At 37.4% G+C, this 14883-nt stretch overlaps 1 protein-coding gene across 1 annotated transcript; it reads left to right on the top strand.

The window, feature by feature from the left end:
* The first annotated feature begins 1443 nt into the window (after nucleotides 1–1443).
* On the top strand, nucleotides 1444–6838 carry LOC306890583 (C-type mannose receptor 2-like). The gene is made up of 5 exons (XM_079450416.1): nucleotides 1444–1508; nucleotides 4038–4076; nucleotides 4155–4511; nucleotides 4693–5034; nucleotides 5359–6838. The coding sequence occupies exons 2-5, from the start codon at nucleotides 4040–4042 to the stop codon at nucleotides 5721–5723; spliced, it is 1101 nt and encodes a 366-aa protein (XP_079306542.1). The 5' UTR covers nucleotides 1444–1508; nucleotides 4038–4039; the 3' UTR covers nucleotides 5724–6838.
* The last annotated feature ends 8045 nt before the right edge of the window (nucleotides 6839–14883 follow it).

The following is a 14883-nucleotide window of genomic DNA, read 5'->3' as shown; positions in this document are numbered from 1 at the left end:
TGTCAGCATCAGTCTCATCTTGAGTTCGACCGCTCGGAGGCAGGAGCTCAGAGAGATCTTCCGCATTTGATGCCAGAAGGTAGCTGTCCGATGCAATGACAGAAAGTTTGTCCTCACCCCTCTGTGAGGTCTGCCCGTTATGGTACGGTCTTCCGCCGCGCATCGGGGACGAGTCAGGGGAGTGTGCTGGGGTATGGGTGGTCCGCGAAGCCAAAGCTGACAGAGGAACTTCCATACGTACTTCCAAATCACCCCGCTGCTCGCCAAAGTGGTTGACCTCGCCCAAGCGGCAGTCGAACTCGCTTGGGAAGCAGATGGGGTGGCGGCAACATTCACCAGAATGCCGCCAGCCATTCTCAGAACATGCAGGATCAACGAAACTCCCCTCAGCATGCTTGCCAAGCATATGATGCAGGTCTCATGACCGTCTGACTAAGGGATGAGTCTGTCACAACCAAAGGAAACAGTTGCGAGACGTGCTCGCAGACGAGAGAAATTTGCTCTTTTAGGTCTGTAGCTCGCTGCCGAAACGCAATGGGGAATCCCGCTCAGAAGGGAGAAGTCCACTGCTCCTCGTCGTAAATCCAGCAGTTTGAAGTGAGTCTCAGAGACGATTTTGCTTGACAACATGTGCCACGCAGGTTCCGAAGAAGAAAGGATAAATGAATGACCGCCGCCATCTTCCTTTAATACCCGTATGTACGGGGCGGAGACTGCCGTGCGCGTGCCATTCGCCAAGCCCATTGGCGTTTTAAATTTATCTCGGAGATGATAGGTTCTCAAGATCAAACCCCAGTCAGTCTCTTGACACAACGTTGAGGGACCGACAGAAGGGGAACCCTAATGTATACTATCTTTATAATGATTTTAATCCACGGACAATCTTAAAACATATATTTGAGAAAGTAATTTGTATCTTTTCATGTTAATCAGAGATTTTATACTAACCAGCCAACAAGGACAAATGATGAGAGTGGATTCTGTTTCAGAAACGGGTTGCATTTGTGGCTTCAAGCACAGGAGTTCCCATTTGAACAGTTTATAATTTAAAGAAAATCTGAAAGGCGTATGAATTTATAAGTGGCATATTGTCATTAAATAATCATAACCAATTATCATTAAATACTCTCAATAATCTTACTGTAGTTAAGATTAGAATATCGCTAGAATTTAATAAATGTATAAACATGAAGAGAAACATTTTCAAATAAAATGTAAATTTCACATTAAAAGAAAGTCACAGGTACCACAGCCCTGTTTAATTCTGTTTATTATAAAAATAAAGTTCACAGCAGGAACTCTAAATATTTCTGATACAGGATGAAACACAAAACAATATGCAAATAAGATCTCACCTGAACAAAGAACCAAAAGAAGGAAGTGAAATATGAAAATCGGTTTTGTTTTAAAAGAAGTAACCAAATGAAGAGAGAAGCTGAGGGGCTGTATCACAACATACAGACAGAGAAACAGCAGACTCAAGGGAGGAACACGCAAGCTCACAACAAGTAAGAACAAATTACATTTTAATTTCTATTGAAATCATACTGTTTATAGATAAAGATTTTCATTTAATGTTCGATAAAGAATTGGTGAAGTCTTACAGAAGAAAGAAAGGCAGTGTTTACAAACCATGACAGACTCTAAACTAAATTTGAAATATTATTTGGGCAATTGACGAATATACCACACCTATGTCCTATGGCGTGACATAGCAAAGTTTTAGAAAACAAATGGGTAAAAATGTTTTAATTTATATTATTAATAAAAAAAAGGAGAAATCATAAATTTTTCCCTTAATTTTTGCCGTCGCACCATATGGACACGTTCACACATTTATTGTCAACAAGCCATTTCCAGATTTATTTACTAGACATTACTGGAGTTTATAAATCTGCTGCTTACTCCTATATAACTGTGTTGATTTCATATGGACAGTGTCAATGTTTGTTGAAGTTATGAGTTGTAACACTTAACATTATAGATTTACTAAATTACTTTTTTGGTGATCTTTTAAGACACTTATACTTTCTTAAAAATATATAACAGTATTACAATCCTACAGAAAATAATATTTACAGTTATTACTGCATTAGGGCAAACAGGAAATAATTATATAAAATCTGATATAAATATAAATACGCTGCTCAAAAAAATTAAGTGAACACCGGATCATCACAGCTCAACACCAAGTCAGTTAACCCTCAGGACTATCAATCAACCCGGTAAGTAAGCATAAGTCATTGTGAACCATTTTCACTTGTTTTGGTGCAAATAAATACACTGGAGAGGCAACAACAAGGGTGGTCTGGGGAGGACCATTCTCAGAGGGTCTTACAGACCACCACGTGCTATGAAATACTGGGATGAAATCCTCAACTCTATTGTCAGATCTTATGCTGCTGCAGTGCAGAGCCTTCCTGGTGCATGATAATACCTGACTGTCTTCCCTGCACTGTCCGGGAGGCAGACACACTCTGTCAGTTTAAATCTAGACTAAAGACGCATCTTTTTAATCTTGCATACACTACACTATCATAATATATATATTTCAAAGATCTAGGCTGCACTAGTTAGATCAACCGGAACCAGGGACACTTCCAATAACAAAAGAGTGCAGAACAGTACTCTACTCTCAGCCAGTCTTGTCTCATTGTTCCAAGGTTACCAGAGCGGGCAGGACGCAGTCCAAGGTCACCGGAGCGGGCAGGGCGCAATCCATTCTCAGACCTGACAAATGCTGGACGAAGGACGTGGCGACTCTACAAAACTTCAGTCGCTATTAGATTATTAATGATAATTTTAAATCTAAATTTGTTTTTATTTTTGCCTTGTTGTGCAAGCACTGTCGAGCTTATGCAGAGGCAGCAGTTTTTGACAGAGGGGTACTGGAATCCCCTGGTTAGGCCTGGTCTCCTTCTGAGGTTTTTTTTCTCCTCCAATGGAGTTTTGGGTTCCTCGCCACCGTTTGCATACTGTTTTGCACTGTTTGCCTGGCCGGGGGGGCTGCTAGAATTTGATAGTCTTATTTAATTAACTCTGCATATAGGAATTTATTGTGTGTCTGATATTTGACCTGTGTTTTGACTTCCATAACCTTTTATGTTTTACTTATAGTCAATGTTTTCTTGTACAGCTGCTTTGTAACAAGGAAAATTGTAAAAAGCGCTATATAAATAAAGCTGACTTGACTTGACTTTATGTGGCCAGAGTCTCTAGGCTGTTTCTGGATGATGAAGGCATTGATGACATTGACTCGCCCCTCACGTTCCCCAGACCTAAATCCAGTTGAGAACCTCTGGGATCTCATGTATCCAAAGCCATTAAGTAGCACCATAGACTGCCCAGGAGCTCACTTATGCTCTGATCCAGGTCTGAGAGGAGATTTCACAGGAGACCATGTGCCGTCTCATCAGGACATTGCTTGGAGTTCATACGGGCACGTAGGGCCAAGCACAATACTGACTAACATTAACTTAGGTTGTGAATGGTTGTGAATGGAGACCACAGAAAAACTGTATATTCAGATTTACATTTATATCTTCAAATTTATTATACTCGGATATACATTTACATATTTAGGGTTCACAATTTTATCTTCAGATTTACATTTATATATTCAGGATTCATAATTATATATTTGGATTAAAATTGATATATTCAGACTTATAACCATATTTTCAGACTTACATTTATATATATACATATATATATATACATATTTATAACTATATGTTCGTATTTTATATATCATTATTTCTTGTTTGGCCCCATACTGTATCTAAATGCACATCTTATGCAAAACTATCTGCTACATTCCATGTTTTTTAAACCAATTTATTTAGGTATTTTTGTCATATTTTTGCTAGCTGTTTGTGCAATATGTATTTACAATAAAATGTCTTTGTAACAAATCAAAATTGTGAAAAGTGGAACAGAAATGATGTTTATTTGAATTGAATGTATAAAACTAATAAACAAAACTGAAGATGCTTAATACCTGAGAGTTCATTGTCTTCAATGTCTTTCTTTCTCAGAAATGGATCAAACTCTATATTTCAGGCTTCTTCTCATCGGTGAGTTTGTGTTTCTGGTTTTATGTTTAGTTTATAATGCCATTATGTTTGAATAAAGCATCAAACACTCTCTTTCAGCTCTCTGTTCATTATCTGAATGCATTCAGCACCGTTATCACTATATAAACATGACGATGAACTGGACTGAAGCTCAGAGATACTGCAGAGAGAAGTACACAGATCTGGCCACAGTCAACAACATGAATGACATGAAAGAGCTGAAGAAGACTGTGAATAACACTCAGGTGCACGTCTGGATTGGACTGAAGAATACAAGTATACATAAATGGAAGTGGTCTCTGGGTGATCCTGTGAACTATACGAACTGGGAGAAAGGACATCTGGAAAACTATAAAGAAAACTGTACTGTTATGAAAAATGGAACATGGCATCATGAGGACTGTGATAAGAAGTGGAGTTTCATCTGCTACAATTGTGAGTGACAGCAAACCTTCACCTAACAAAACATGATCGTGTAAATTTGACATAAGAACAATAATAAACACCACTGCTACGAATCAGAAACAACATAGAAATTTATGTTTGAAAGAATAATTTTCCTGTGACCGACCGACACGTGTGTCGATAAAGTTTATTAAACTTCTTTCTTTAACAGACAGCAGTAAAGGATACATCATTAAAGACTCAGTGACATGGAGAGAAGCTCAGAGTTCTTGCAGACAGAATCAAACTGATCTGATCAGTGTGAGGAACCAGAATGAGAATCAACAGATTGAGAACATCATTAATAATAAAGAGACACATGTCTGGATTGGTCTGTTCAGAGACTCGTGGGAGTGGTCAGATAACAGTGACTCCGCCTTCAGAGACTGGAAGTCTAATGAACCGAATAATTATCATGATTCTTCTGTAGATTGTACAGAGGTCCAAATGCCTGCAAAGGGTCAATGGAATGATGCTGGTTGTGGTTACTCTCAGACCTTTGTATGTCATGAAGGTGAGTCATAATAGTCTATCAGTTCTTCATTATCCGTATGATATGAAGTTCATCCACAGTGTTTCCTTTCAGTTTTATAATAATATAAAACATCTGTAACAAGCTTTTCTTTAGAAAGAAATGTGATTTAATGTGACCCAGGTTTAGGTCTTGTGTGGATCACTTGCCAATCTGTTCCCAAATCCTTTCCTCACCATCACTCCATTGATGAAAAAAGTTCCTTAATTATTCAAATGATCTCAGTTTATCTACAATATTTCCCTGCATGTTTGTGTTTTGACTGCTATCATGCACATCTACATGTTATGTCTGTTCTGTGTGCAGATAAGCTGATATTGATCAAACAGAATCTGAGTTGGACTGATGCTCTGATACACTGCAGACAGAATCACGTTGATCTGGTTTCAGTTGATTCAGAGGAGATTTGGCGCTGGGTGAAAAAAGTGGTTAAAGACCCTTCTACTGCAGAGGTCTGGCTGGGGTTACGTCACTCCTGCATACTGGACACTTGGTACTGGGTAAGCGGAGAGATGGTGTGCTATGAGAAATGGGCTGAAGGGAATGAAACAGCAGTGAAGAACTGTGATACTGTGATGAGATCTGGAGCGGTTCAGTCTGGAGGAGATCATCGCTGGATCAGCCTTCCTGAAACTGAGAGACGCAACTTCATTTGCAGCAGATATGATTGAGAATTGTCTGTCATATCCTGCGATAGATAGATATTGTTCCTTTTTAATTCCTTGGTTTTCATTTCATTAAAAAAATATTTTTTGTGATCATTTCGTCACTACATCATGATGGTAAAGTAGTGTGTTGATTGTGTTTGAGTCATTCGAACTCATTATTCTGTTATGTTAGTTATGTTTTGTTTCATGTGTGATTTATAAATATCATAAGGTCAGGAGCTCATATCAGAGTGAAATTACATTTATTTCTGCATCTTAAAGGGACAGCTCACCCAGAAAAGATGATCCTGTCATCATTTACTCACCCTCGGACTGTTCCAAACCTGTACACATTTCTTTTCTCTGATAATCACAAAGGAAGATATTTAGAAAAATGGCAGTAACCCACAGATCTCGTCCTTCATTTACTCCCATAGTAGTGTCATGATTCTGCCACATCATGTCATGTTTCTCTTGGTTTAGTGGCAGGATCATGACAGAACCTTATGTTTAATGTGGAGAGAGGCAAGTATTGTTCTTATGGCCTTCCATACGCTCTCTCCGGTCTTGTCTCTGTTCCCATCCTCTCGTCTCCTCGTTATTGATTCGTGCCCTACACCTGTTCCCCTCTTGATTTGGTCCCTTATTTAATGCCCTTGTGTCTTCTGTCTTGTGCTGGTTCATTGTGATTTGTGTGGTGAGTTCCAGTGTTGTGTTAGTTTAGTCATATGTAGTTTATGTCAAAGAGTTAATTTAAGTTTTGTTTCAGTGTAGTTAGTCTTAGTCCTGTCATGTTATTGTATCCATGTTTTGTTATGTTGCCCCCACGTGAGTCTGTTTTATTATTTATTAAATATATGTTAACCGCTGTCTGCAACTGGGTCCTCTGTCCTTGTCTCACCACTCGAGAACCGTGACAAGTAGGGGAAATAAGTTATTTGGATTGAAATATTAAGAGTGTTTGTTTCCTGGTGTAGGTTCTTCACTCTTGTCTTTATCTTCACAAATGTTTCATACCCTTACTCCCAATGTAAAGATTAAAAGTCTGTCAAATACATCTGTCTCATTTAGTTTTTCTTTAACTATAATGTTGCTGTGAAAACTACATTGTTGATAAATACTACTTATGTTTGTTTTCCAAATAAACAAATAAAAAAGAACGAAATGCCTGGTTGAATCTGATTCTTTTAGGTGTGACACAGAATATTCTGTACATTTAAATGTAAGAATATTCTGTACATTAAATGTAGTTGATATATTTGATATAGTCTTATCCAAAATAATCTTAAAAAGAATTGTGCTTTAAATAATATAAAGTATATAAATGTTTTTAACATGGCATAAAAATAACTTGAAGTAACTGTTTAATATAAAATTTAGAACCTTCACATCCAACCAAAACTACGAAGAGACATTGAAAAGACAACTGAAGCTTTCTTCTGCCTCGTGTTGAATGCTCACGCTGCTCTGAGGCTGTGAACCACCCAGACCACCAGCACATCACTTCCTTAGCTCAGCTCGTCTGGACGCATCGTAGTTGTTTGCCAGTCCAATGTGGCGGCTAGTGACGACGATCCAGTTCGCCACACTCGCATTTTTTGCGTTGTTGATGCTGTTTAGAAACATAATAAATAAGCAAATTAGGGAACAAATATACCTTTTATTTTGAGGACCTGCACCGGGTTAGTATTTTCATTATTTACATTATGTAAATATGAAAATAGAAGATCTGAAATACAGAAGACTTTATGAAGTAAACAGCTCAAAACATACCTGTTCCGCATTTCTTTGACTAACTGTTACAGAGCAGGCTTCCTCTCCATCACTGTAGGACAAACTCGCCAGTATATTAACCGGCTCAAACTCAACATCCCATCATGCCATTCACCTGGGACTGATTGCATGCACACCTGCATCTAATCCACACCCATCCATATAAACCCTGCTTACCCTGTTCATCACTAAGTATTGCATTGCCCTGGCATACAATTTCTGAGCGGTTTAGTCATTGTGTTTGCGATTCTGTTATCGACCTTGGATTGTGTATATCGACTTCTGATTCTTCTGCTACCTGCCTCGACCCGGATTGTTATATCTACCTCTGATTGCTCTCTGCCTGTCTTGACCCCTGCCTGTGACTCACTTCGGCTCTGGGATTTATCTCCGTTGTTCTGTCTGTCCCCGATTTACCTCGCCTGTTTGATTGTTCCAAATAAAGCTGAAAATGGATCCTGCTGTGTCCTACACCTCATTACACTAACCAATAACTGTCTGTCTGTCTGTTTATAAAAATCCTTGTTTTTCATTCTCTCCCTTGCTTACTCCTTTAATCCTCCTAGTAGTCTCCTCCTAGTGGTCTTGTAAACTGTGTAAACGATAACGTTTAGCGTGTTTATAAAATGTGTATATGCTCTCCTACTTGTAAGTCACTTTAGAAAAAAGTGTCTGCCAAATGAATACCCATATAAGAGCCCAATGAAGGAAGTGAAATATAAAACTATGACTTTTTAAAAAGAAGTAAACAAATGAAGTGTTGCTGAAGTGCAGATATGATAGGTTCAGGAGATAAACACACAAGCTCAACAAGGAAGAACGATTTGAATATAATTTATATTAAAATGACATATTTGACATTGTTTTAGAAGGATTATGAATCAATGTTAAATTTGATTCAACTTCTAATGAAAAGTAAAGACGTAAGTGATGTAAATGTTGAAATGTAGATTCGTTGACATTTACAAACCATGACAGACACTAAATAAACTGTCATGCAATATTTCCAGATATAAAACCATAAAAGAACCATTTTTGATTGAATGGCTCCATGAAGAACCTTTAACATGCAAATCTGTTTTACAAAAGGGTCTTATATGGAAATGGGTTCTTAAGATTATTCAAAATGAGAAATAAATGGATCTTATAAGAAATTGTGACTGAATGGTTCTATGGGGAACCCAAATCCTTTGTAGCACCTTTATATTAAAGAACAGTTTAGAAATGCTTACTCCTAAACTGTGTTGATTTCATAAAGACATATTTTCCTTGTGGACTTTTACTTTGTCTACAAGACTGTAATTGTGCCGTTAGTCTCAGGTATATGACCAAAATGATATCATAAAAACATTTATACAGTTTATATCACAGCTAACTGTACATATTATGAAGAAATGTGTCATAATAACACGCCTTTTGGCCACATGTCTTCTTTTGTCCCCTCTGTACTGTTTCTTGTACCAACTACTGTTTGCTTTTTGACTTAAGCCACTTTGCATTAATGCTCATCTGTGACAAACAAGCAGAAGAAAACACAACATCTAAGGTTTTCAGTGTTTTTCTTCTTCTTTCAGAAATGGATCAAATTCTATATTTCACACTTCTCATTGGTGACTCTGTGTTTCTGGTTTGATATTTAGTTAATAGTGTCATGAGAATCGACTAAAGAGGAATCAAAAACGCTCTCTTTCATAGGGCTCTCTGTTCATATCGTTAATGCATTCAGCATCACTATCACTATAGCCGAGCAGATGATGTATTTTTGTATGCAAAACCCAAAGCGAGATAGCATTTTAGGATTTCCTGTTCCTTCGCTCCAAAGTCTTTGGGTTTTTTGAACGACTTTTTTGGTAAATCGCCTGAAAGTGGAAAAAATATTTTCACGTTTTATTCTACGACATCGTTCGATTCATTTTCTAGATTAATAAACCCACATAAATGAATGAATAACTGTAGCCTATGTGTGGTTTTACTGCTCGCTGAGCGGCAGCTGGCTAAATGTGGAGGAAGGGGATTTATTTCTAAACTAAACATTCTTTGTCTGACATGTTTTCTATACCTTATTTTGGTTATAACAGGTGTCTTACTGTGCACTATATAAAGACGTGTCTCACCTGAAATAAATAAGTTCAAAAGCTTGATGCCTCTCTGTGTCTTGTTGTCGTGCTCCCAGATCTGCAGAAGAATTCTCTCACAACCACCAAACCTATTTCTGATTTGATTCTAAGGGTGATCCACAACACAGAAAGTGTTCGAAAGGAACCTGAAGTCTTCCAGACATAAAACACACCAATTATTGACCGCTGCCATTTTTTTAAACGTTATTGTATAACAAGTTGCTAAAAGCGACTAATTCCGTTGGTGTTAGAAGTCATGGCGCATATAAAGCTCATAAATAATGCAACATGTGCACTAATCTCTTAAAACGTTGTCGGAGGCTTGGTGATGTCGAGAGACCTTCTTCATTATTTCATTATTAAATGACATCATTGTATGCACAGTGTTTTCCTGCATGTTTGTGTTTTGACTGCTCTCATGTTCAGTTTCGGCTTGTGGTTTGTGCAGATAAGGTGATATTGATCAAACAGAATCTGAGTTGGATGGAAGGTCACAAAGAAAGAGACATATACAGGTACATGTTTTAAAGAGGACAACAGGGAGGATTTAAAAAATGTTATGTATCTTTGAGAATCGTATAAGTTTGTAAATTATTTTGATATGTGAAATACTTACAATGGTTGTTTACTGGTGTTGGTTCTTCTCTCGTGTTTCAGAACATTGTTTTGAAGTTCTCACTTCTTTAGAAATGCCGGATTAACCTATAGCGCAAGGATTTCCATAATTTCAACTATTTTCATAAATTGTTGTAAATAATCTGCTGGTCGGTGGTGCATTCAGTTGATAAATACATACAATCACTCACTCCCGTTTACGTTTACTTTCATTTTTAAATAAGCCGCAACTGTTAAATGGAGCTGTGAACGTGCAGATCAAACAACTCCACATGTAATCTGTGTTGTGTATTCAAGATAAAAAGAGTGTATTTTCTTTTTAGCAAGTGCCGTGTGTGTGATCTTCACATGCACTTATACAAAAGGCGCTTCACAATGCCAGGAAAGAACCATTTTTTGTCTGGACCATAAACATTCCACAACATTTCCTTTGTGGTGGAAAAAGGATCTTTAGATTATAAAAAGTAAGAAACAATGGTTCTTCTACAAACTATTATGTAAATGTTTCTAGTACTTTGTTTTGAGTATTGGGTAGTTACATTTATCAAGGACATTCCCAAATGACCTTTAAAACTTAAGGGATATTAGGAGACAGTATTACCATTTCATACAGTATGTGACCTTCAAGTACTCCTGGAAAGTTCCTGGTTATACAGAAGTTTATCTAAAAATACTAATGTTTTAGACACTATAAATAGACAGTTATTGTTTCATAATTTATGATTCTTTAATTTATACTTTAATATATATTTTACTTAGGCCTATTATTTAACATACTGTATATTTAATATGTTATTTAATATTAGATTTCTAACATATACAGATGTGTGTTTATTGCGTGTTGTGATTGTTTTAATAAATAAACTATAGACCATTTTTTAAGATGTAAACAACACTGGTACGGAAGCACGTAATGTTTCCGCTTTGTTACAGTTGGAGAAATATACAACAAACATACAATTTTCTTTCTAGCAAATGCAAAATGTCAAACCAGCTTTAAGAGTTGTGAAATTAAAAAATATGAAACAGGACCTTTGTTCTGTTCTGGACCTGCGCTGTTTACATCTTGCAAAATGTCTGGAGGGGATGTTTTACAATATTAGCTTTGAATGCCTCCTATTGGAGGTGTTTGGTACAAGAGCTAAACTTATAAGGTAAGGCTTTTGGCATGAAGACAAAATGTATCAAGCAAGACGGTTATTTTTCTAATATACAAAAGTGCTAAAAAAAACAAAAGGATTAGTGGAAAGAAAGTAAACACTGAATTAATGTTATAATTATGTTAGTCATTCTGCTGGGCCTTATCTCAGTGACATAGACATGCAGTGAAGAATCATTCACAGTAAAGCCAGACGCGTGTAAAGTATACAGTATACTAAAGTTTATAAGAAAATCTATGATTTCATCATCATACATTTTTCTTTAGCAAACTAGCGTCAGTCACACCAGTTTAGTGTGAAAGGGTCAAATAAATGTACGAATTCTTCAACATGCCTGCCGGTGAGGACCAGCACAGGGTGGGCAGTAGCCGCAGGTGCTTTAAAATGCTTTATGAATGTGGATCGTCTCTGTGAGGAAAAGGAGATCAGGTGTGCTGTTTATGATATAAGCCTGCGATGACACGCTTGATGTTTATTCAGACAGGCAGAAGTCCCATCAGGCCCCGCAGCCAAGATCATCCACACATATATTACTGTCAAAGTCAGGTATAACCTGAAAACTACACGAGCCTTACCTCCTGGGCATATTGATATGAAGTTAAGCTCTTATTGTTAAAACAAGATGCTTTTAGAATTTGAACTCCAGAAGTCCTATCAGGTGAGATCTGTTGCGTTTTATTGCAGAATGCAGTAAACAATGGGTGTTGTCCAAGTCACCACCAAATCTTTTTTCACAAATATGCATTTTTATGAGTTGGGATGTCTTGTTAAAATTGCCTGCCAAATTTTATTATCAGGAGATATGTGGTCATAATTCTGAGATATGTCTGGTGGATAGCATAGACATGCATTGTCTGTGTCCTTGGCCCCCACACTAGATGTCAAACAATAGACCATAGACGGCATATTTACCTCTGTGCAAATGAAAATGAGGCTGTGAGGGATGAAAATACATGTGTATGCCGGTGTCCATCACCTCTTAAAAGCACTTACATAACCAAAACCCATTTTAATGCCAAAAGATCAGAATATTAAACATTTTTGAGTCTCATGCTGTTCCCATTAACACTTTAGTTCTTCATTTGCCCGCACTGACCCAGGCAAACTTGCTGGGAACTGGTGATCCTCAGCCCAGCAATGGTGTCTTTAAAACAACAAGCATCATTCATGAACACATTTATTTCAGCTTTTGAAACATCTAACACACCAGTTTAAACTGGTCTGTGCATATATGTTTAGAGGAGGAGCAACTCAATTTGCGTGGAAAAATGAGGATCTATTTAATAAAGGTAACTATAACTTTATTATTATGTTGTAAACAAATGATAAATAATATTTAAGTTGACATTTCACACAATTTTTCCAAACTGTGTCAACAAATGTAGTGTCATGGTTGTACTACAACTCAGTGACATGGGATGTTGAAAACATGTAGTTAGCATGTAAACAGCTCTCTTTCAGATTTGTCCTCCTCTGTCTCACGCCTGTCGAGAATCATTTAAAGATCTCAATGACAGATGCCCCAGCGCGATTGCCCCCTTCCTGCATTCATGTCACCTCCTGTGGTACAAGTGTTCGGTGTTTTGTGATGCTAATGTAGCCCGTGTGCGATATGAGCTGACCGGAGGTGATTCTGATGCTGATGTGTGTGGATATAGACTGCACAAACAGAAGAGAAGAGTACTGACAGATTCATGTCCATTTCAGCTGTCCACACCTCTCACCTATAAACCCTTAAAGGAATATGATGTCACAGACACTTTGCCATTATTGTAGAACAAAGAAGAATTTGAAGAGTTAGTTTCTAAAGCCATATAATTATGCGAGACTGAGTTGTATTTACCATTTTTATTTACATAGACTAACTAACGTTGGGGTGTATTGAGTTGTGTGGGAGAGAAGCTCATCTTATGCCATGAAAACGTTTTCCTGAGGCCACAGTGGTTTTCGGTTCGAATGTTTGCAATGGCAGAGGCCATGCTTTTGAAAATAGCTGTTATATTCTACGCTCAACGGTGACGCATTGTGTTTCTTTTGTTTTTTGGGGGGGGGGACACTTTTTACCTAGCTGTCCAATCACAGGGCAGGACAAACACCAACCATTATGCATTTTTTACTTCTTCAACCGTATGTTTGTGTATGGTGATTAAAAATCACTGCAGAAGTCAACATTTTAACATCTCAGGGCTACCATGAAATTATATTTGGTTATATTATAGTATACTGTATATTATGGTTAATATTTGGTTATTGAAAACACTATCGGCAAAATCTGATGGAGCACATTATTTTGGAAAATGCAGCTTGTTTTGCGCCCATGGCCGGCTATTTCAGACATGTTGGAAAAAAAATGTGGCTAACTGCAATCAAACTGGCTTTTCGGGTTACATTTTTACCTTTCATATTTTACATTCAGACTTACTTTTTACATGTTGACCAATTGGGAGTTGCTGTAACTTATAAAGATAACATGATTGAAATTTAAAGATGTAAAATAGCAAATTGAACTTGCTTTTTAACACCAATTTGATTGTACTTTTACATTTAATGCAGCAACCTTACATCAGAATTGATGATCAGGTTGCGGAGGGATGTCTGATAAGCCTGTCTTCTTTATAGAGCTTAATTTCTCTAAAAATCTCTATCATACGTGACTCTTTTCTGCTAAACCAGACCTGGCACATATCAGGGACCTGAAAGAGATAGTATTACCCCAATATTCTGTCTTAATTTACTCATTTAATGGAAAATGTTAGCAATGTACAGTTCTGGGACGACATCCACTACCATTGTTGAACACAAAATTTAATATTTTGAGGAATTTAAGAAAATAAACAGTTCTCGGGCACTTTTGACTTCCATTTAATGTTTCCTACTATGGTAGTCAATGATGTCCCAGAACTGAAAATGGCTAAACTTCTACCAAATATCTTTCTCTGTGTTCATCAGAACAAAGTATTTATACAGTTATGAAATCACATGAGGGTGATTAAATGATGACAGAATTTTCATTTTTGGGAATACTATCCCTTTAAAGGTGCCTCACTCCCCCCCATTCCACAAATCCAGGGTGGGATCACAAAGTACACAATGAGACCAGCACAAACCACGTCATCCATGTAGTCAGAGGAAGGCCGAATGCGTATAATATGACCATTCTTTCCCGATCACATCTCTTTAACAAGCAATAAGTGAGACATTGTAAGCCGCTGGGTTCTTGTTTCATGGTTTCAGACACGGTGGCTCCACCCACAAGCAAAATTCATTGGTTGAAAATTCTACTCCACTTGACAATAAATGAAACAAACACGTTGAGTATTTTCACTTTCATTGCACTCAAAATATTTGCTCGAAACTTTGGGTTAGGCTTGAAGCAAGTGAACATTTTTGCCATAGTGTCTGCAGTGAAGATCGGCTTGAGGAAAAGACTTAACTCGGGGTATAATAATCCCATACTGTATCCTTTATTTCAACTACTGCATTAGTGGTAAAGAACAAGAAGCGGAAGGTAAAGAGAGG

This window comes from Barbatula barbatula (genome assembly GCF_947034865.1).
Source record: "Barbatula barbatula genome assembly, chromosome: 25".
Classification (NCBI taxonomy): Eukaryota; Metazoa; Chordata; class Actinopteri; order Cypriniformes; family Nemacheilidae; genus Barbatula; species Barbatula barbatula.
This window is presented reverse-complemented; position numbering and strand designations above follow the sequence as displayed.

Excerpts from the sequence above, each read along its gene's own strand:
- LOC306890583 (XM_079450416.1), top strand. The coding sequence starts at position 4,040 with ATGGATCAAACTCTATATTTCAGGCTTCTTCTCATCG. Across the intron at positions 4,077-4,154 it reads TTTCAGGCTTCTTCTCATCG|CTCTCTGTTCATTATCTGAA; the intron begins GTGAGTTTGTGT and ends ACTCTCTTTCAG. Across the intron at positions 5,035-5,358 it reads GACCTTTGTATGTCATGAAG|ATAAGCTGATATTGATCAAA; the intron begins GTGAGTCATAAT and ends TTCTGTGTGCAG.